The sequence below is a fragment of the Acipenser ruthenus genome, chromosome 4 (genome assembly GCF_902713425.1).
Source record: "Acipenser ruthenus chromosome 4, fAciRut3.2 maternal haplotype, whole genome shotgun sequence".
Classification (NCBI taxonomy): domain Eukaryota; kingdom Metazoa; phylum Chordata; class Actinopteri; order Acipenseriformes; family Acipenseridae; genus Acipenser; species Acipenser ruthenus.
In genome coordinates, this window is record NC_081192.1 from 10,500,022 (window position 1) to 10,524,286 (window position 24,265).

Consider the following 24,265-nt stretch of genomic DNA (forward strand, 5'->3'; position numbering starts at 1 on the left):
ATTATCATATAATTACACTGAAAAAATGAGCAACGAGCATACAGTGGATTGCATAAGATATGCTAATTGCTTTATCAGAACCAACATTCTACAAGGCTTTAATTCTGCCCTGATTCTGTTTGTTATAAAGGGTACCCATAGAAAACAAGGTGTAACATCGGGTTACCTAAATTCCATACAGAAATGGCTTTTTCTTTTTGACTAGCAGTGTTCTTCTCCTTAGCTGTAGTTTATCTAAGGAACAAGTTGATGGGCTTATATTTCTGAGCTTTCCCTGGCATATTAAATTATTTTTCTCCAGGAATAACAGAAATAAATCATAGGTTTCATATTAATGAAATGCTTACAACATGACATGACTGAAAAGACCTTCTTTCTGTAAAGATTTTTTTTTTCTTGCTTAAGTTAAAGATTATATTTGACCGTTTGGATGTATGCCATGTATGACAGTACATACAGAACATACACGTTATCTCAGTGTAAAAGGGCTGAAGATTTAGGTTAATCTGGATTTCAGTAATTTATTTAAATTTCAATTGCGTTGAATTTTCCATGGTGCTTCAGAAAAATCTCTTTTATGTCGTATTTAACAGCAAAAAACATTAGAAAAAATTGGAAACGAGAAAAGGCTGTTTGACCTGTTAAGTTAAAATAACAATTGTAAGATATGTTTAAGTGACTGTCTAAATTAGATATGACTTGTCTGCCAAGGAGGATTCCTAGTAGTATTGTAGCTTGCGATTTGGTCTATAAGTAAGTAATCATTACTCATTTACCTCCCTCCATAGTCTCATTCACACTGACTAAAGTACACTACTGCTATGTAGAACATTTGTGTTTTTTAAAGTTCATTGGTATAAAATATTTAGGTACTATAGTAAGTTGTCGTGATGACCAGGTTTTACTTAATAGTTCACAAAAAAAGTCACAGACTGAGAAAAAACTGTATTAAACACATTAGTTTTTACTTGTCAGAGTTGCTTATAGTATAGCTGGACGGTGCCATATTACTGAATGGAGCAATTACTGAACTGTCTGTGTCTGGGTTTGCTGTTGAAAGATGCTGAGCAGGTCTGGTTGCTTTTGTAGTTTCACAGTATTGATTGGCAGGGTTTGAGGTACAGCACTGATTGGGTGATATAGTGTATAATAAAATAAATTTAGGCCTATTGTGTCTTTGTTTAGTATTTGCTGTCCAATAGATTTCAGTACAGCAAGCAAATTTAAAAACCCAGTACTTGAGCAAATTAATTTTAAGTTTGAGTCACAGCTGATGCTGTGACGTAGCAACTACCGTCTGATAGAAGCCAAGCTAGAGCTGGAAGCTGATTGGCTGATGGTACTGAATTGTTTCCTAGTAGTATACATCATTAGGTTACTTACTGTAACCCTGATTCCCTGAAAGAGAAGACGACCACCAACAACATTACGTATGGGATATGCCTGCCTATTGGTAGGTATTTTCTGAGCTCTCTATACCAGAGCTGCCGATAGGTCCCTTCCTGGGATGACGCCCTCGTTCCTGCCTACCGAGGGATTAAAACCGTCATTCCACAGAAGCCATTTCTCTTTTTGCATCGAACCCGTGAGGGCGATCAATGCGACCTCGCAAGGGAGAAGGAAAAGCAGCTTACGAAGGACCCATCAGAACAGCTTAACTCTAGGTTAGCGGTGCTAGCGTGCAACCTCAAGGACCCTCGTGTCTATTGAAGGCAAAGAATGATCTACCACATTCAAGTGGTAGAACCTGGAGAATGTATGCGGCGTAGCCCAGCAAGCTGCCGTGCATATATCGGACAGTGAGGCCCCTCTGAAGAGGACCCAAGATGTAGCCAACTCTATTAGAGTGAGCAGCTACTCTCCCAGGTGGGGGTAAGCCAGCACTGTCATACACCACAGAGACTGTGTCCGCAATCCAATGCGACAGTCGCTGCTTCGAGAGGGACTGTCCTAGGGTCCATAAACCATGACAGACAAAGAGCTGGTCAGTATGACGCAGAGCTCTTGTCCTATCCACGTAACACCTCAATGCCTGCACCGGGCAGAGGAAATTCAATCTCCTATCCTCCTCCGAAGCAAATGGAGGTGCATGGAAAGACTCCAATTCCACAGACTGATTCATGTGGAATGCTGTGATCACCTTGGGGAGGAAAACAGGGTTTGTACGTAGTGACACCCTGCTGCCATCGTCCCAAATAAGTATACAGGAGCTGTGCATTGACAGCTCCTGCAGCTTACTGACCCACTTTGCAGTGGTGATAGCCAGGAGGAAGGCTGTCTTCATAGACAGATGCTTCAACTCTATGGTGTATAGAGTTCAAATGGGGCCTTTGTGAGAGCCTCCAGTACAACATCAAGGCTCCATTCGGGGAGAACGGCCCTCCTGGAAGGGCATAACCGCCGAGTGCCTTTGAGAAATCAGGACGCCATAAAATTGCACACCCGGAGATACCGAATCTACGGGGGCATAGCATACGAGATAGCCGCTAAATACACTTTCAATGTGGAAGGTGACCTACCAGCATCGAGCAGTTCTTGCAGAAACTGTAAGATAACCGGCATGGGGCAAGAAACTGGGTCATGACTTCTAGTCAGACACCAATTCTGAAAATACTTCCACTTACAGGCGTACAGCAACCAAGTTGAGTCTGCCCTAGCGCTCTGAAAAGTATCCACAACCGCGTCTGACAGCCTTAGGGCTGTCCAGTGGTTCTGTTTAGGGGCCAGACCCATAATTGGAACCTGCCCAGTTCTGGATGCCAGGTTGCCTCTCGCTTGACTGAGGAGATCCAGGCGAAGCAGGATCTCCCAAGGCTGGCCTTGTATGAGCTGGCATAGGGTCGAGAACCACCGAGGGGCCACTAGAAGAACTGTCGCTTTCTCTTACCGGACCTTCTCCAAGAAGGCTGGGAGCAACGGTACTGGCGGGAACGTGTAAAGGAGCGTACTGGGCCACTCGTGAGCTAGGGGCATCGACGCGGAGTGGACCGCCTAAGCGGTGTAGGGAACACCACAGGGGGCAATGCGTTGTCTCTGCTGAGGTGAAGAGATAGACCTGTGCCTTCCCAAACCATTCCCAAATGCGCTGCACCACCTACGGGTGGAGTCACCACTCTGACGGATGTGCACTCTCCCTCAACAGGAGGTCCGCTGCCCAGTTCGCCACTCTGGGAAGATGCGTTGCCTGTAGGGACAGCAGGTTCCACTGCACCCAAATCAGGAGCCGGAAGGCGATGCGATGCAAACCCGAGGACCAGAGGCCGCCCTGGTGGTTGATATACGCTGTCACCACTGATGTGTTGTCCGTTCGGACCAGCACATGTTTTCCGTGCCACAACAGAAGAAAATGCTGGAGAGCCAGGAAAACAGCCTGCAGTTCCAGCATATTTATGTGCAGGGCTATCCAATGGCTCGACCAGGTGCAGCGCACTCCTTTGCCTTTCCAGACCGCCCCCCAACCCAAGTTGGAGTTGTCCATCGTCACCACTTGGTGAGATAACACCACTCCCATTCTCACGCCCTTGCACAGGTGAAAGGGCATCCTCCACCATCGCAGGGCCACGGAGCAGACAGTGTGTGTCGCGCTTGGGGTGTAACTGAAACGCATTGAGCCATCTTGGAGCGGGCGCATGCATAATAGACCCAGCTCAATGCCTGATACGGCTGCGGCCATCAGACCCAGTAGTTTTTGGAACCGCACCAAGGGGACCTTCGATCCCTGTTGGAACAGGGAGAGGCAACCCTGAATAGCTGCTACTCTGTCGCCTGACAGGTATGCGCACATCATACTGGAGTCAAGCCGGAGCCCCAACTATGTAGTGCACTGCACTGGTATAAGCTGACTCTTCGCATCGTTGATGGTGAGGCCTCGCCTCGCCAGATGCTGCATCACAATTGTCATGTGGGCCACTGTTCCCTCTCGCGACTGAGCGTAAATCAGCCAGTCATTGAGATAGTTGAGTACTCTGATCCCCTGCAACCGCAAGGGGGCCAGGATAGCGTCCACACATTTTGAAAATGTACGAGGAGCTAGGGAGAGGCCGAACGGCAGCACAGAGAACTTGTAAATGCTTCCCTGAAAGGCGAAGCGGAGGTACTTCCCGTGCTCTGGACGAATGGGAACGTGAAAATACGTGTCTCGTAAGTCCACGATGGTAAACCAGTTGCCCGGCTGGACTGACTGGAGAATGTGACGGTGAGGAATCTCAGGTCTAGGATGGGGCGAAAACCGGTGTCCCTCTTGAGTACCAGAAAATATCTTGAGTAGAACCCCACTCCCCGGGAGGTGGGGTCTACGAGATGAATGGCTCGCTTGCACAGAAAGGCAGCCACATCCTTCTGGAGTACCGAGACCTGAAAAGGGTCTGACATGGATGTGTGCGTGACTCCTCGGAAGGGGGGAAGTCCCAAACTGAACTGCAGCGCGTAACCGTTGTGCACGGTAGCGAGCACCCAGGTGTCCGAGGTGCCACCCCGCCAGTATTGCAGCTGTTGTGCGTCGAAAGGATGGGTCTGAGGCTGCAAGCCTTCAGGGACCCTGCTGGGGCTGCTGAGGTTGGGGCAGCGCACTCTGAGGCGGTTGCCTAGGATGACAGCCCTGGAATTGCCAACTGGATGTGCTCTGCTTATGCTCTGCGGAAGGGCTTGGTTGCCCATCGCCGCTGTAGCCTTTTGACGGTATGCTTCTGTGGGGCCTGCCAATGGCTCAACCTACCCCACACCGGAGCATGGGGAGGGAGCAGTGCGGCCACTTGCCGAGATGCTTCGTGCTCTCGATGGGAGCGCTGTAAGATCTCCTCCACAGCCGGCCCGAAGGTATGTCCCGGGGATATCGGCGTGTCCAGCAACGCGCCTTATCCGTGTCAGACGCCCTTGCCTGTGAAAGCCATAGCTGTCTACGAGCCACCACCAGGCTTGACAGGCTCCGGAGCAGGAGCAGCGTACTTGAAAGGAGGCGATGCCCAGTGGCCACCGGTTCTGGGAGCGGGGTCACTGTGAGCACACCAGCCAAGTATGCAGTCACGATACCCATCGTGTTAGCCAGGCAGGTCACCTGCATTTCCTCTGCGTAGGCCCTTTTCAAGTGTGTCTCCATAACCCTGCACTGAGGGTTTGGGCACATAGGGTCCCTAGGAAATCCACCCACTGGCATTTCGAATTGAAAGGGAAACACTTTTATCATACAGAAATAACAAAAACGTGTTATGATGTAATATAGCAGCAGTGTGGAGTAGTGGTTAGGGCTCTGGACTCTTGACCGGAGGGTTGTGGGTTCAATCCCCAGTGGTGGACACTGCTGTTGTACCCTTGAGCAAGATACTTTACCTAGATTGCTCCAGTAAAAACCCAACTGTATAAATGGGTAATTGTATGTAAAAATAATGTGATATCTGTATAATGTGAAATAATGTATAATGTGATATCTTGTAACAATTGTAAGTCGCCCTGGATAAGGGCGTCTGCTAAGAAATAAATAATAATAATAATAATATAGCTACAGTATAACTATATACAGTGTTTAATTTTTCACTCAAAACTATAAACATGTGAGGGTACAGTATGAAAAGATAGAACTGTAGAAATGCAAGTAAAAAGATCCTTTTTTATTAGCGCTCACACAAGTTAGATGTACTTGTTCTGGCATTTAAAAAATAAACAACAAAAAAACAACAAAAAAATACAGTTCTAGGTCAGGTTAGTGACAGCCTATTTAACATTCAGCATTGTCTGTCAGCCAATTTATCCAGCTGCATCCTGTACCCTAAATCCTACAGTAAACAGATTTAACACGGGGGGGGGGTAAAGATATGAAAACAATTGTTTTTTAAATAACTATATGTTCCTGAGATATATCCTGACATTTTACTGTGAAATGTTTTTTCTTCCATACACCTGGTTATCTCTCTCGGGTCATTGTTTGGCAACTGCTTTGTTCTTCCTATTTTAGCAAAGGATATAGAATAACATACTGTAGTACAGCAGTCATCCCTACTGTGAGATTTATGTCAGGTTAAGTCATTTCTTGAAAGGTAATATACAAATCCAGATCTTGGCTTGTTACCCCTACAGTCAAATTTTGCCCAGTTCTTCCTAAACTGGCCTTGGAAAAATACTATAAGAACACAGGACAAAATGACATATTCAAATAACAATTGTAGGGCATGCATTACCATCTGTTTCAAAAAATAATTCAGGGTTACAGATTTTCTCTGGTCTTTATCTGTGCACCTGGAATGCTTCATTTCTAATTTCCAGCTTTCGCAATGAATATCTCTAGGATTTTCAAGGGTATACACATTGGACTGTATTTGCTAGCAATTGGAATTTCACAATAGTCATTGAAACACCAAATCTTCCTTTTTCCTATAGTGTCTCCTGTGCACGAGGAGAAATTGCTTTCTTTTCTTTTGACTTTCGTTTTAGATTCTCTTTCGGCTCACTCGCTCACGTTCCTCCTTCCAAACACCCACCCCAACCAGCAAAAGCTGCTGGTTTTTATACCGGTGACCATCTCCAGATTAGCAATAAATTAATCAATTAATCAATTAATCTGGAGATGGTCACATTCTGCACTAGGATTTACTGGGCCCTGGTGCCGAGACTGTGAAGTGGTTTTCCATACATAACGAAAAACGGACAACAATTAAAAAAGTGACATTTCGAAATCTAACATGAAATACTGTACTACTATCACGCTACCTTCCTGTATACTTTTGTGATATCGTTCTGCAGTTTCTTTGATTACATGATGTTAAGTAAAACATCTAAATTATGTTAATCTAGTTTTTTTTTTTTAATTGTCTTAATCCAACAAAAAGAAAAGTAGGTGATGCAAAACTTTTGGCCATAGCTGTACCTGCGGGCCATCACCATGTTTCATTGTGTGCAGACCAGGCTGTTCGACCGAACAACATGTTCCACGGCAGGAAGTTGGAACGGTTTTGCCAAATCAGATTGTTCAGTTCTGTTCTGTCTCATGAAATTACGCCTTTAGGATCACATCTCCCAACAGAGCAATCACATGACTTTAACACTGACCTATTACCAGAGCGCTTGTTGCATCCCGCCTCCGGATAAACAATCTGTCAGCTGTGATTTGCGAATTTGAGTTTTGATTGACAGTCCACCAATACTACCTTGCTACGGTTTCTTTTTCTAATCGCAGTAGATTAGACGGCACTGTCTATATTTTTTTTTTACATCTAGTCATTAAAGTGGGCTCAGAAAAATAATTGACTCGGGGCTGGGCACCCCCAAAGGCTGGGCTCGGGTGCACCCCTGTTAATTAAGTCTCACGAGCTGTCTGGCAGAGATGAGCTGCCAACACTGCCTCTGCCAGACCACATTTAAACCAGCAATAATAAAAATAAAACACTCAAAATACATTTAAACACAACAAAAATAACATCACCTGTTTAAATAAACTATACATTTTAAATCATAACCATACGTTCACACGTGCTAAATAACCACAACACATTTAATTTACTGCAGGGCTTTGTCCTGCCCCCCTCTATATATAGTTTTTCAATTGTGGCTGCACCAAAATCCTTTCTACTTATATGTTCCTCTTGCAAACAAAACGTGGCATGTGACAAGCATACATGATTGCATCTGTGATGAGAATTACTTTGTATTTCTATTAATAAATAACCTGTATTCCAAGCACGCTTTCTTAAGATAATATACTATATTATTAATGTTTCATCTTCAAGTTAATGTTTTTGATGTTGTAAACATGTTAAATGGCACACAGTTATATTGAGATGGGAAGTAAATGGTAACATGATAAACATTTGCAGTGCAGACTATTTTGGATTGTTTATAATAACTTTGCCGAATAGACAGTTAATACGTGTGCTTTAGAAGAGATTCCCAAATACTGATATTCTGTGCATCAAAAGACTTGTAATTAAAGGTTTGAATAATTACTGTTTGGTATTCTATCCTAAAACAGCAGATTGTCAATCCCAAACTGTGACATAAATTATATATTAAATAAACTGGGAAAATGTACTTGTTAATCAGATGATTCTACCTTTTATTGTAACTGTGATGCCATTCAGTGAAGTGACACTAGTAAAGGGGTACTTGAACTGAAATCGGGGTACTGTTATATATATATATATATATATATATATATATATATATATATATATATATATATATATATATATATATATATAAGAGGTTAAAAACCACTGTTCTAGATTATTATTATTATTCAGAGAGGAGTTTAAATATAATGAGAAGAAGGCAGTACAGTTACCTCTCAGAAAACATTAAGTAACCTCCCACAACATCTGTGAATTCTCAGAGGAGTCAGAATTAAATTGCTAATTTAAAATGAAGTTGTGCTAGGAATTCCGCATTTTGCAGCACAGAGGTTTTGAAAGCCACCTAGTGGTATGCAAGGTTGGGTTAATGGGAGTGAAATTACAGAGCACTGGGGAATGGTCTGATAGAACAATTGGAAAGATGTCGGTTTTCATCACAGAATTAATGAGCCCTGGAGATGCAAAAATGTAATCAAGTCGAGAATAAGACCATCTCTGGATTCAGCGAAACACAGCAGTCGTAGGTTCTTTCTTCGGCTCCTGTCGTCCATCTCTGCTGCCTTGTTTGCAGTTGCTCAATCTGTTGCTGACTGGTAACTCGTGTTTGACAGCACTGTGGAATGCATGTTATGAAATCTGGACTGTAGCTTCTTTGGTGATTTTCTATGTACATCAAAGACTTCCATTAAAGCTTTGTTTGTATCATTTGTGTTTTTAATTGTCTGTTTCTTAATTTGCACAGTGAACGTCATCTAAAGTCACCCGTACCGCTTGTTTAATCATCGCGTCTCTTCCATTTTGTTTTTTCTGCAGCACATTTAAGATGGTGTTGCTCAGTTGATCTTCAGTACTGATCAGTGATTATTTAAGCTTTTTCTTTAGAGGAGAGCTCCTGTCCCCATTTCCCACATTCCCCCTGCTTGCTGACACAATTATAGTTACATTACTAGTAGCTCTATAGGTGGTTGACTGTTTTACAGATTAAAGTTAAACTGAGAAAAGAGAGCTGTCTGGACAGAGCCTGAGCCTACCGTCTGGTAGTTGATTGCGACTGGGGTTATACGTCCCGAGCTGAAGGTGACAGGGCTAACCAAAGTCAAGGTCAACTACCAGACAGTAGAGACATCACCGAGAGGGCACTATTGCTATTAGAAAATGATTTTTCTCATGATTTTGTTTAAAACGCCTTAAACTCTAGATACACTTTGCTTTTGTAATGATTTGTTGGGTACTCTTTCACTGAGAAACGTTTTAGGAAAATAGTTCCAAAAATGTTCAGAAATTATCACATAAATAAAAAATAGAAAACCAAATAACTTTATTAAACAATTAATGTTTTACTTGTCAGAGCAGCTTATAGTTTCTGGACAGTGCCAGATATCTTAATGGAGCAATATTACTGAATTGTCCATGTCTCGGTTTTTTGTTGTTAAAAGATGCTGTCTCTGAGCTTCAGTTGAGCTGACAGGCTGTGATTGGATGACTCGGCAGTTGCGGGTACATGACTGGTTGCTGTCGTCGGTACACACAGTATTGATTTGCTGGTTTTGGTGGATAATAAAAACCATTTGTACCAATTGTGTCTATTAGAAGCCTGCTAAAGCTGGAAGCTGATTGGCTAATGATACTGAATCATTTTCTAATGTACATTATCATTAGCTATTCATTAAGACCAACGCACCTGTGCTTCTGACCGTGACAAAATCAACTTAAGTGGCAGACAGCATTTTTCAGTCAGTGTCTTTGTGGGTCACCACTTACATGATCTGTCTCTGGTTTTCTGTGAAACCGGAACTGGTTTAATTAGATTGTCCTTTTCTAACCCTGATACAGGCAATGTACATCTTTTGACAATCCCAAAACATGCTGTATTTAAATGGGTTGCATACTCCTGAGAAACACAAAACTTGTTATTTCTCACATCAGCTCTTGCCTACTGCTATTCCCCAGACTCCGATGGTGGAGTTGGTACAGAAGGAAACTTGTCCCTTTACACCATGCTGGCTTGACAGCCTTCTATTTAAACCCTGCAGAGTTCTTTTTTTTGTTCTTTCTGTAAATAGATTTGCTTTTTGAATCACTGTTAATTGTTTTAGAATGCTAAACTTAACAATAGGAGCATGTTTTCATTCGATTAGGTTTATTGTTTCCCTGAACTTGAGGTAAAAAAAAAAAAAAAAAATCTGCCATGATGTTCCTTTCAAGGACTTGCAACACCATTTGCATATCTAAATTGGATCAGCCTCAATAGGTTCCCCCCTCCCCATCTTGCACCCCTCGCCTGCAGCTGCTTGTGCTCTGAAAGGGCCTGCTGGTGGATCTGGATGTAGATGTGTGTTACCCAATTTGAATGTCTGCAGTGCAATATATATCAATTTCTGCAGTTTATTGATTTCTTTGTAGATGTCAGTGAGAACCCTTAAATATACAGCTATGGCCAAACATTTTACATCACCCTATATAATTAACACATTTTGCTCCATTAAGTCGAATGAAACCTGCTGAGTAATGTTATGTTAACTTACTTAATTACCGCTTTGTAGTTTTCCATATATTTAACGAAAAACTGACAAAAAATGAAAAATGTGGCAATTCAAAATCTAACATGAAATGCTGTACTACTATTATGGCCTCCGGTTGACATTTGCAATATCATTTTGTAGTTTCTTTGATTACATGATGTTCAATAAAATATGTTTTATGAAAAAAATGATGTTCACACACACACACACACACACACACACATATATATATATATATATATATATATATATATATATACAGTACTGTGCAAAAGTTTTAGGCAGGTGTGAAAAAATGCTGTAAAGTAAGAATGCTTTCAAAAATAGACATGTTAATAGATTATATTTATCAATTAACTAAATGCAAAGTGAGTGAACAGAAGAAAAATCTAAATCAAATCCATATTTGGTGTGACCACCCTTTGCCTTCAAAACAGCATCAGTTCTTCTAGGTACACTTGCACACAGTTTTTGAAGGAACTCGGCAGGTAGGTTGGCCCAAACATCTTGGAGAACTAACCACAGTTCTTCTGTGGATTTAGGCAGCCTCAGTTGCTTCTCTCTCTTCATGTAATCCCAGACAGACTCGATGATGTTGAGATCAGGGCTCTGTGGGGGTCATACCATCACTTCCAGGACTTCTTGTTCTTCTTTACGCTGAAGATAGTTCTTAATGACTTTCGCTGTATGTTTGGGGTCGTTGTCATGCTGCAGAATAAATTTGGGGCCAATCAGATGCCTCCCTGATGGTATTGCATGATGGATAAGTATCTGCCTGTACTTCTCAGCATTGAGGAGACCATTAATTCTGACCAAATCCCCAACTCCATTTGCAGAAATGCAGCCCCAAACTTGCAAGGAACCTCCACCATGCTTTACTGTTGCCTGCAAACACTCATTCGTGTACCTCTCTCCAGCCCTTCGGCGAACAAACTGCCTTCTGCTACAGCCAAATATTTCAAATTTTGACTCATCAGTCCAGAGCACCTGCTGCCATTTTTCTGCACCCCAGTTCCTGTGTTTTCGTGCATAGTTGAGTTGCTTGACCTTGTTTCCACGTCGGAGGTATGGCTTTTTGGCCGCAAGTCTTCCATGAAGGCCACTTCTGACCAGACTTCTCTGGACAGTAGATGGGTGTACCAGGGTCCCACTGTTTTCTGCCAATTATGAGCTGATGGCACTGCTGGACATCTTCCGATTGCGAAGGGAAGTAAGCATGATGTGTCTTTCATCTGCTGCAGTAAGTTTCCTTGGCCGACCACTGCGTCTACGGTCCTCAACGTTGCCCATTTCTTTGTGCTTCTTCAAAAGTGCTTGGACAGCACATCTGGAAACCCCTGTCTGCCTTGAAATTTCTGCCTGGGAGAAACCTTGCTGATGCAGTATAACTACCTTGTGTCTTGTTGCTGTGCTTAGTCTTGCCATGGTGTATGACTTTTGACAGTAAACTGTCTTCAGCAACCTCACCTTGTTAGCTGAGTTTGGCTGTTCCTCACCCAGTTTTATTCCTCCTACACAGCTGTTTCTGTTTCAGTTAATGATTGTGTTTCAACCTACATATTGAATTGATGATCATTAGCACCTGTTTGGTATAATTGTTTAATCATACACCTGACTATATGCCTACAAAATCCCTGACTTTGTGCAAGTGTACCTAGAAGAATTGATGCTGTTTTGAAGGCAAAGGGTGGTCACACCAAATATTGATTTGATGTAGATTTTTCTTCTGTTCACTCACTTTGCATTTTGTTAATTGATAAATATAAACTATTAACATGACTATTTTTGAAAGCATTCTTACTTTACAGCATTTTTTCACACCTGCCTAAAACTTTTGCACAGTACTGTATATATATATATATATATATATATATATATATATATATATATATATATATATATACAGTGCCTTGCGAAAGTATTCGGCCCCCTTGAACTTTGCGACCTTTTGCCACATTTCAGGCTTCAAACATAAAGATATGAAACTGTAATTTTTTGTGAAGAATCAACAACAAGTGGGACACAATCATGAAGTGGAACGAAATTTATTGGATATTTCAAACTTTTTTAACAAATAAAAAACTGAAAAATTGGGCGTGCAAAATTATTCAGCCCCCTTAAGTTAATACTTTGTAGCGCCACCTTTTGCTGCGATTACAGCTGTAAGTCGCTTGGGGTATGTCTCTATCAGTTTTGCACATCGAGAGACTGAAATTTTTGCCCATTCCTCCTTGCAAAACAGCTCGAACTCAGTGAGGTTGGATGGAGAGCATTTGTGAACAGCAGTTTTCAGTTCTTTCCACAGATTCTCGATTGGATTCAGGTCTGGACTTTGACTTGGCCATTCTAACACCTGGATATGTTTATTTGTGAACCATTCCATTGTAGATTTTGCTTTATGTTTTGGATCATTGTCTTGTTGGAAGACAAATCTCCGTCCCAGTCTCAGGTCTTTTGCAGACCCCATCAGGTTTTCTTCCAGAATGGTCCTGTATTTGGCTCCATCCATCTTCCCATCAATTTTAACCATCTTCCCTGTCCCTGCTGAAGAAAAGCAGGCCCAAACCATGATGCTGCCACCACCATGTTTGACAGTGGGGATGGTGTGTTCAGGGTGATGAGCTGTGTTGCTTTTACGCCAAACATAACGTTTTGCATTGTTGCCAAAAAGTTCGATTTTGGTTTCATCTGACCAGAGCACCTTCTTCCACGTTTGGTGTGTCTCCCAGGTGGCTTGTGGCAAACTGTAAACAACACTTTTTATGGATATCTTTAAGAAATGGCTTTCTTCTTGCCACTCTTCCATAAAGGCCAGATTTGTGCAGTATATGACTGATTGTTGTCCTATGGACAGAGTCTCCCACCTCAGCTGTAGATCTCTGCAGTTCATCCAGAGTGATCATGGGCCTCTTGGCTGCATCTCTGATCAGTCTTCTCCTTGTATGAGCTGAAAGTTTAGAGGGACAGCCAGGTCTTGGTAGATTTGCAGTGGTCTGATACTCCTTCCATTTCAATATTATCGCTTGCACAGTGCTCCTTGGGATGTTTAAAGCTTGGGAAATCTTTTTGTATCCAAATCCGGCTTTAAACTTCTCCACAACAGTATCTCGGACCTGCCTGGTGTGTTCCTTGTTCTTCATGATGCTCTCTGCGCTTTAAACGGACCTCTGAGACTATCACAGTGCAGGTGCATTTATACGGAGACTTGATTACACACAGGTGGATTCTATTTATCATCATTAGTCATTTAGGTCAACATTGGATCATTCAGAGATCATCACTGAACTTCTGGAGAGAGTTTGCTGCACTGAAAGTAAAGGGGCTGAATAATTTTGCACGCCCAATTTTTCAGTTTTTTATTTGTTAAAAAAGTTTGAAATACCCAATAAATTTCGTTCCACTTCATGATTGTGTCCCACTTGTTGTTGATTCTTCACAAAAAATTACAGTTTCATATCTTTATGTTTGAAGCCTGAAATGTGGCAAAAGGTCGCAAAGTTCAAGGGGGCCGAATACTTTCGCAAGGCACTGTATATATATATATATATATATATCCTAAAATTCTAGGTGATGCTAAACAAAAACTCTTCATAGTAAAGCCTACATTGATAAGACAACATTTGTTCTTGCAGCATGTCATGAGTGACATTTATTCTTATTCTTATTAGGTGCACTTTATAGATGATATACAGCTGTTGAAAGGCTTACAATGTTTGTACACTACCTGACATTTTGTGTCCATAGAGAACTGAAGGGGGATTGAATTGTTACGTTTTTCAACAGCTGTTAAAATGTAGCTGCATTATGCTTGGTTCCTGATAAATATTTGTCCCTTAAAACCCACTGTATCAACTTGTTTGTGAATAACAGAAGATTGTTACATAGTTACTGAGGAACGATAATTCTACATTTTTTATTAGAATTAGAATGTATTAGTCACAAAAACTGAACTATATCATCCTATCCACTGTGTTTTGTTTATGGTTGTTGTGATTTATCTTTTTTTTTTAAATGTAGTCATCGTCAATGGTTTTTACCACGGTTTTCTCCCCAATTTGGAATGCCCAATTATTATTTTCATCCCGGTTCACCGCTGCAACCCCCTGGCGACGAAGACTGAAACATGAAACATAGATAGAAGTAAAACAAATGTAAGGTACTGTATAAACTGTATTACGTTATTTGGCAACAGTGTTATCCATAACTATTAAAGACTAGTGCTGAATTTAGAAATACAAAAAAAAAAAAATAATAATAATTCAATGACTAGAAGTCCTTTTTAATGCCTTCAAATGGCTATGTAATATTCAGCAAATGTAAGTATATGTGACAGGTATTTCTAGAAATTCTAGCATGTCCTATTCAAGGGTAAATGAACAGTACTGAGTGTCTAGTGAGAAATGCCGTTCATTGGGGGTTCAGTCTATGTAAATTGGAGTTTGATTCTTGGTGCTAAATCTCTGATTCTTGGTGCTAAATCTCTCTCCCGACCTGTGAGGGCGCTGTGTAAAGAGAACACAGTGCCCTGGACTGGATGGCCAGACAATTCATTCCCAGGGTTAGAAGGAAGTCACTCATCTAGAAAGGGGGCGGAGCTACAAGACACTAAATCATGGACCCGGAAGGGAAACAACGTGGTAGCCGCTGATTGGAGGAGCGGTTGCACTAGTTAACCAAGGGGTCATGATTGACAGTACAAAAGGGGTTCCTTGTTATGGTTAAGTTGAACCGAAAGGAAAGACGTGTGTTATTATCGTGAGTGTTTTGTTTGTTTTCTCGTTATTAAATATACTGTTTGTTGTTATTTAGACGGTTAACACAATCCGGAGCTGTCGCCAGAGGCCAGCACAAACCGGACTACACTGCACTTTGTTTCACGAATAACTGTATTGGCAGCACGAGCACTTTATCATGCACTGTGGACTTTTATTGTGTTTTGTGCTATGTGTGAGTGTTTAAGATCGGGACTATTATTTCGGGACCAAACTGGATTAAAACAGTGCAATACATGCCGCTGTGTTGCCTGTTTCTCATTGTTATTGCTTACTGCCGTTTTGTCATAAATAAAATTGCACCTGGACTACCGTTGTCTGTCTGTTCATTGATCACTGCTGCATTCCTGCACCTGCACACTGTTAACCACTTCGCCACATGGAGTAACAGTGCAAATCAATGTAGTGCAGCAGGGCCCAGAGAAGGGAATTGAAGGAAGCATTTGCAATATATGTTTGATTGAGAGGTTCAAAAGCCTATTGTGTTTTATATTTGAAGTATTGTAGGTATCACTCCTTTGACATTTAAGTGATATGAAATCAAATAATCACTTTTTATTGTTGAATGTATCCATACAGTATATTCTTATTGATTTTAAGCAGTTGCAAATTAAGTGATGTAAATGGGACAAACAGTCATGAAAAGACATGTACATGATAGAATATGAGCAATTAACTCTTCCTGGCAACACAGCAAGTGACATTCTGCATTGATACATGTGGTTTGGGCAAAAGGGGAAGTTGTTAATTAAAAAATGTAATTAAAATTAATACAGACTGCTCTCTGGATATTGTACTACAATCTTTCTTAAAAGCCAAGCCATTATTTTGCAGAGAACTAATTTGTTCAGTCTTTGTAAAGCTAATTATTCTCAGCATGCAGTGTCTAATTGAAAAAGGCACATGCAGAAATGGTCTTGTCTTGCAAGAATTAAAACCAATCAGGTGAAATAATTAGGTGAACAGGGTGAATAGGGTTATTATATTGTAAAAAGAAATAAAGAATCATAATATGTATTAGAAAAGTCATACAGTTAGTTCAGAAGGTAATGGTGCATTATAAGCTAATTAAACACAATATAAATGTGTCATGTTGCATAAAACAAATGAAATGACCCATATCTAGTGTCTGACAGAAAGAAACGTTTAATGAAATGCTATACAAATTCTACATTATTCAAAGATTCCTGACTTCACAGGGGACAAAGCCATGAGTGAGATCACAGATGCTATGGCCTTAACAGTAAAATAATACAGTATTTTCAGTTCGGCCATGACTACCATTAATGTTAAGCAAGAAGAGAGTTAAGCGAGAATGGTCAGGTTGGCGTTTTAACTGTGCTTCATTGTTGCCCTCAGTGAAATAATCTGAGCCCCCACAAGGTAAAGTCCTTCCTTCTGTAGTTTCCTTTGACCAGATATGTTGCTGCCTCCATCCTTTTCTAATACAGACCTGTGACAGAATATAAGCAAAGACAGTAAACAATTGTGTGCGTGTCAAGTGTTACATAATAGAGACTCTGACTGTATGTGTGTATATATATATATACGTGTCTCTATATATACTGTTGTGCTGGGATTCAATTACTAATTAATTATTCACTTGAATCCCAGCACGTGAATTCATTACGTGCAACCCCGTGCTCACATATTACATTTAACCAGCACGTGAAGTGATTTGTGCCCTCCCCGTGCCTAAATATAAATCTATATTTTTAAATACACGTGAAACACAGACCCGTTTATATCCCGTGTACCAATGACTATACACCAACATTTAACACACGCACGCAACATACAACACATAATAAACACACAGGGGCGTGGCACATTGCCACATTATATATATATAACTGTTTGTGAAGTGTTGGTGATAGACCAACAGGGTCTTCAATGAGCCCTCGAAAATGATGTAGTCAGATATTAATGTATTTATTCTACTGTAGAAAGTGTACTGTAACTAGCATAAAACATGCCTAGATTTAATAAAATATGTTTGTTAAGTAATATGTTAACAACTGACCAAGCTTACCAGTATCAGTCACCCCCAAACTCAACACTTAAATTCCCGTCTAGCACCCAGATACCCAAAAAACCTACATAAAACAAACCTGAACCAACTGCCGTGTATAAGTCTATAGCTTTCCTAAAAACAGCCAACATTAAAACTAACCTGAACCTTCTGCCATGTATTAGTCTAGAGCTTTTCAGGCTCCAGGTTACAACTGGGGACGATGTTGGTATTCAAAACCCCTCATTAACTGCCAAATACTGTATTTGTCATTCCCCTATGATGTGATGTGAGCCTGAGGCTAGCAATCTTCGAAATAAATGAAGAGACCAATAAACAACATCTTACTGATAATAATGCACAAGATCCAACAACGTAAGTACACTTTAAAGAAAATAACAGTCACAACAAAGCATGTAACGTTTTTAAGACAATAGAGTCAATGTGACCATGAGTCATATATCACATGTCAGAGTTTTACATCAGTGACCGCTCTCCTTAAAGAGAGCCACCCTTTCAAATGAGGAGCGATGCAATGGCAGAGGAGTAGCCGAGTGTACATCTGCTTGTGCATGTGAACAGCACAAAGACTTCTTTCTGGTTTCATCACTTTTCTCTTCATGCTATTCTTTGTCTAAGCCAGTATTACACAAATGCATCTCCTCTTAAGAGCTTGCTTAACTTAGTATATTTAAAAACATTTTATTCATAAGCACACAATTTAATGCAAAGTTAACATTTTGTTTCTTAATATCAATTCCTGCATTATAAAAGGACACAGTGTAGAAAATGTTATACAGTACATTAATTATTATGGTATTCAATTTATACCACTGACGGAGATTAAGTTACAAGTTTCATATTTGAATTATTGTCTGTAGTGCTATATGTGAGAAAGACCCCAATAGACCGCTAGTGTCTGAAACCACTTTCACACTGGCATGCTCTACCCAGGTCAGGGCCCGGTGTCATGCGGGTCGGTTATGCAATTTCACACTGCTTTTGATAAAACAGGGTTGACCTGGGTGACAGACGCAAGTAAACAATACGCACGATCAATACCCCAGAAGCATCTTGTTACAGACGCTTCCATCCAAGCTTCTCTGGATTGAACTGTCGGCCCAAATGTTGATTTGAGCAAATGTTTCTTCATCCCTGCTGCAATTTGGCTTATGGTGTGTCTCAAGCAACAAAAATACGGCTAAACAGAATAAACAAAAACGTTCCTGGCGGAACGCAGGCGTGGCTGTTTGTTATTTCGTCGGCCGTCATGCATTTTGTCTCGCTCAACACGGGTCAAAGCATGTCAACCCACATCCTCAGGTGGGTCGCTGGGATCCGGGTTAACCCGGGTACGACCCAGGTACGTGGTTTCACACTATGTGGGATTATGACCCAGGTAGCCAGGACCCAGGTCTGCACCCGGGTAGGAGTACCAGTGTGAAAGGGGCTGTAGAGACTAGAGGCTCATGAACACCAAAGAATATATACTGTAACACTTGAGGGTTGTTATACATTTGCTGGGATCACGACTTTTCCACTTATCAAGATATAATCAACTGATTGTTGAGTGTTTTTCAGCAGCAAGCAGCACACAAGCACAATATGCTTTCTGAGCCCTTAATTCTCTTCTAAGAGGTGTGGGAAAAGAGTATAAAATAAACAAAGGTGATTCTTCCACCTTCAGCGTTGCAGTTTTGTTTTTGGTGCCTGCATATTTAAGCAGTCAGAGGTACTGAATTACTGCTTTCAATCCACTTGCAAAAAGGCTAAAACAGGAAAGGGTTTACACAGTGACAGGCATCTCCAGGAAGACTTGCTGCATGTTTGCTGCCTAAAATAACAATGGCTTTATCAGTTTTGCTTCTAGATGTATGAAGTGCTGGTGTATCAATACAATTGGTTTGCCAATCACTTTAAACATTCATTTGCAAATTACTGCTTCATTTAGTGCTTTATTTATTTATTTATTTATTTATTTATTTATTTATTTATTTATGTGTTATGATTTAATGAAATACAGACGAGGAAAAGCTGGTTTAGGGATTTTTTTATGTCTACCATATTTTATGATGAGAAAACATCCACTGCACATAATTTGTACTGAAATAAATCATTTTTTAAATTGTATTTAATGGAAACCCAATACTACATTTGTTTTTTTAAACAAATACTACAATTAAAACAGCAGGGTAGTGCTGTTGGCTGATGTGGAATTGTAATATTAAGTAAATGAGGAGGGCAGTTTTAATTATTATGCTTGTGATTAAGGTTTAATTCCATATGATGGCAGTAGTTCAGCCTCAATTTCATTATTTTTCCATTCGCAAAATTGTCTTTAGTTTATGTGGGCCAAATAGCACGTAACATACTTTGAATTTTATTAACCAAAGCTGTAAAGACACATGACACAGTCTACGATATTTAACATTTTGAACCTCAGAGGTTTTGATTTAGTCTTCAATCTGTAAATCCGTCTCAGAAATCAGATAACATAAATGATTTAAAGTAATACATGATGTCAAATTTTTGTTCGGACTGAGGAGTCCATGAACTTTCTGCTCAGATGGATTGAAATTACTTTTTTTTTAAACTCAAATCATGTCTGGGTTACTGAATGCTTTGAAAATCATCTGAGATTCTCTTGCGAGTTCTTGACTGGTGTTAATTAATATTTAATTCTTATTTTTGTAGTACCATCATTCACCAGTGCTTCTGTGCAATTGGTTTATGGGACCTTTTTATTCTCTCTCTCACCCTCCCCTATTTCTCTCTCTCTCTCTCTCTCTCTCTCTCTCTCTCTCTCTCTCTCTCTAGCTGGTGTAAATGACTACTGCTACCTCCCAGACCCAGATAACCTGCTCAATCAGCTGCAGCCCCCTGTGGACAGCTGTCTCTCTCGACTGATGGAAAACTGTCACTATCTGCTGAATAGAGGAGAGAGAGGAGCAACACCAACAACAGAAGAAGCAGGAATCAGCAGCGGCAGCAGCAGTGACGGCTAAGGGATCTATTGTTCCCTTGTGTTAGGCAGTTTTTTATTCTTCTCAACTGACAATCCGCACCAGAAGCTGAGAGAGGTGACTTCCGACACCATTCATGAAGGAATACTAATCCCACCCGCTCTCCCAGAAAAAGAAATATACTTTTCCGCAAAGGTTTTCCCATTTATCTGGTGGATTAAAGCATCCAGCTTGAGGTATGGGGCTGAGAGGGAGAGGTACAGTCTTAGTTAGTGGTCCAAAGGGGACTGCTCCATCAGCCCATTGCGTGTGGATGGTTATGCTCCTGTTTGGAATCTGGGGTGCTCAAGCACAGACTGAAAGAGACACTAAATCTACATATGTCTGGAAGACAGGTATGTGATTCTTTTTTTTTCTTCTTTTTGCTCAGTTTAAATATATGTTACTGTATTTGATTGAATGATTGTAGTTGGGTGTTTTATTGCTGCCCTGCAAGGGGTTTGCTGCCTGATGTATCCCATACAAGAGGTACATGTACCAAATTAGCACGGGAACGCACAGATATAGTCATGCCCATAACAAGTGATTCAATTTTTCTTTATTGCAGTAGCCAATAAGGAAATCAAAATTTTTGTCCTAGCAATAATTTTTCTCTGTATTTTTTTTTTTTTTTTTTAATCTAAATGAATGTCTCATCAGTTTGCATACTCTAGGGACCAAACCTCATCCTTAAAGTGGTAGAGAAAAATGGTCTTGCACTGAGTTTCAATTCTTAAAGTACACTATGCTGAAGTGCTTTTAGAGTTGCATGTAAGACCTTATTTTAAAGACATTTGCACATTGAAGCCATTTTACCAGTACAGTCTGTGCCCTGCATGCGTTTGTTGCAGGATATATTTTACAGTCTGTTACTATTGTTTTTATAGGAAGTTTGGGTTTTTAAAGCTCTTATGGTTTGTTCATTAAACTACATTATTTCAACATTTTGTATGAAAATTTGTAGTCCATTGTTTTGGCAAGTAATTTTGGTTGCGTTTTTAGAGAAGAAGGATAGTTAATGAGGTCAATTTCTAGTAAATATGCAGTTTTAACTATGAAATGGATGCTGGTTAACCTAGTAACTTATATTTTTGTTGTTTATTGCTATGATCTCCTATTCTAGCATTAAACTTCTGATAACCTCCATGTTAAAAGGAAAGGCTAAATTATAAAGTAACAAAAGCATAAATATCCATGAATGAAGTGAAGTGATACTGATAAAGAACCAAAAGCAAGTGTGATTGTGTAAACAGGGAAGAAAAGAAAGCTTTCAATCAACATTGCTAAGCCAAAATAAATAGCATTTCTGGTATTTAGGCCTTTGTGACCACACATGTCAGAAATGGCTTTGCTCACTCTTGGATAGTAGTCTCCCCTAAGTGGACCTCATCAGGAGCTAACATAATAGCAGTATAGCATACAGAAGAAGTGCATTAATCATTTGGATAAGGGCAATGACCAGTAAGGACTGTCTGCTTTACTGGACAGAAAGTGCCCCTGGCCCCCTGCCATGGTTACAATTACACTGATATCCTGCATTTTTAACGAGGTTCCAGCTAGCCAACAGCTGAGTAAAGACATTACAGGGGAACAGATTTATGAAATCAAACACAAATCATCAAAATGCAGCAGAACTCAGCCAATAGAAAATCACATCATGTTATTATTTTTTAACCAACTGAAAAGCAATCCAAAATAATAATAATAAAAAAGTTTAGCCAGATTTCTTTTTTTGCTTTACAAAGCTGTATCAGTTTCAACAAATTGTAATCAGGATTACACGGTCAGTGGCTGAGCGAGCCTGTGTAAATTAGTGTGAATGTTAAGCCCAAGTGACCCAGTGACATGACTTCATTTAATATTAAAGCACGGCATGTTAGAGCTTCTGGTGTTGTAGGTTGGTCTTCTCCATCTCATTGTTCTTAGAAACCTCTTTTGAAATCTGAGTGTTTTCTGTAGAGACTGCTTTTACAGTTTAATTTGGCAAACAACAGTGCAAATGCACATGTTAAAATACAAACCTTAGGAGAACAATGCTTTGGAATGGCACAAAATCTTATTGAAAATGACATTATTCACTCCAATGCGGGCTATTGCGATCAATATAGTTTTAAGAGCACATCACCCTTTGACTATAGATCTCATTTTAATTAACAGTTTTATTAATTTCTCTTTATATTTGCTCTATTAACATTTTCTTTAAGAAGGATATGCAGCCTAAAAAAATATGTTTTGCATGAAATGTCTCAATTATGATTATTTTTTAAATGAAATACCTATTATAATGTGTACACTGATTAATTAAAATATGCCTGTTTTTGTGTTAATTGTAGTAACATTTATTAAAGACTACCTAATTTTCCAGTGACAAAACTATAATAAACTAAGCACTACTGTAAATAGACTTCAGCTCATGTCTTCATCAGTCAACAGATACAGTTTTGAATTTATGATTTGGTGTTTGAAATTATGGATTATCCAGTGTGTGTTATGGTTGAATACTATACAGTTTTATGAATAATTATATAAGCATCAAATGCGTAGTGTAATTCTAAACAAAGTTTTTTTGTAAAGGAAGAAACACAAACACATACACACACACACACACACACACACACACACATGCATATCTAGCAGTACTCATTGGTTACTTCAGAGTAGTAAGTCAGCAATGTGTTTTAAATAACTCAAGCACCAATACAGTAGATGTATTTAAAACAGTTAATTATCTATTACTTTTAATTTCTTTAAAAATATACATTTTTTTTCCAGTGCAGTACTGGATTCCCTTACACTTCCTCCCTCTGTGTGCTTCATTTTATTTTTATTTAGTGGACTGTCACTGTGCACTGTGATGAGTTGTCAACATCCAGCCAGGAGCATGCCTCTCAGAATCTGGAATAATTAAATGGAAGCTGAAGGAATTGGTGGGGTTCAATCACACTAAAACAGTTGCAGCTTCCATGATTCCAGACTCTCACGCCAAAACAGACCAGAGACTGTTCAGAAAAGAAAATAGTCAATGTGACAGGAAGTCAATTTAGCTTTGCTGACTTGGTTGTGGTACAGGTGCCATTCTATTAACTGCTATTGTGACATTTCATAGTCATCATTAATGATACCAGCAGATCTATTTGTTTATAAAAAACACAAATTAAATATAAAATGTAGCAAGTTAGTTAATTCCCCAAAATGTGTCTAAATAACCTTTTGTGGTTTTAACAGTTGCACAGACAACAGTTGACCAAAAGTTATATGGCTATCGAGGTTTGTTTTCACTGAGTGTAAAAATAGAAAAATAAATCTCTGTAAAATCAAAGCTGTAAAATCAAACAACAACAAAAAATATATGAAATATATAAAAACAAGTCACTCCCTTCACACATTATCAGTCAGTATGCTGTACCCACTTTGTCAGGATGTATTGGATAATTAATGTCTCTCTTAAAAGGAAAGGCTTTCTGTGTACAGTAATTTGATCCCTAATTTTAAATAAATCAGTGTCCTGTCCTATGTTGTCAGCTTTCACTGCTTAGCCGTTAAACACTTTTGTGCTAAAGATTAACACACATGCTATATGCTCAGAGATGATAGAGAGGTTTCTGTCTCCCTCTTGACCCTCTAAGTAAGTCTAAGACAGTTGTTCTAAACACAGAACACAAACTGTTCCACTCATCACCGCTCACACTCCTAGACACGTTTTCCTCTCTTTTAATCTCATCAGTGGTGCTTAGAGGTACTAATAAGCAAATACTGTATTCTTTTGTAACTGCAACAACTGGTAAAAGGTTGTGGGTGTTAATATGATGAATTGAGCATTGAATGTATAATGCTGTACTCCCCAATTTTGATATAATTGCACATGATAGTCAGCTGTTTTGCAATTTTGTAACTTGATCAC

General features: G+C 39.9%; 1 protein-coding gene across 1 annotated transcript in view; it reads left to right on the forward strand.

Moving 5' to 3' along the window:
- Positions 1 to 24,265, forward strand: part of LOC117399671 (thrombospondin type-1 domain-containing protein 7A-like) — a 181,069-nt gene that overhangs the window by 14,884 nt on the left and 141,920 nt on the right. The window contains exon 2 of the mRNA XM_033998988.3: positions 20,180 to 20,720. Coding sequence (XP_033854879.3) covers positions 20,564 to 20,720 — 157 coding nt within the window. The 5' untranslated portion in view covers positions 20,180 to 20,563. The remainder of the gene's footprint in view (positions 1 to 20,179; positions 20,721 to 24,265) is intronic.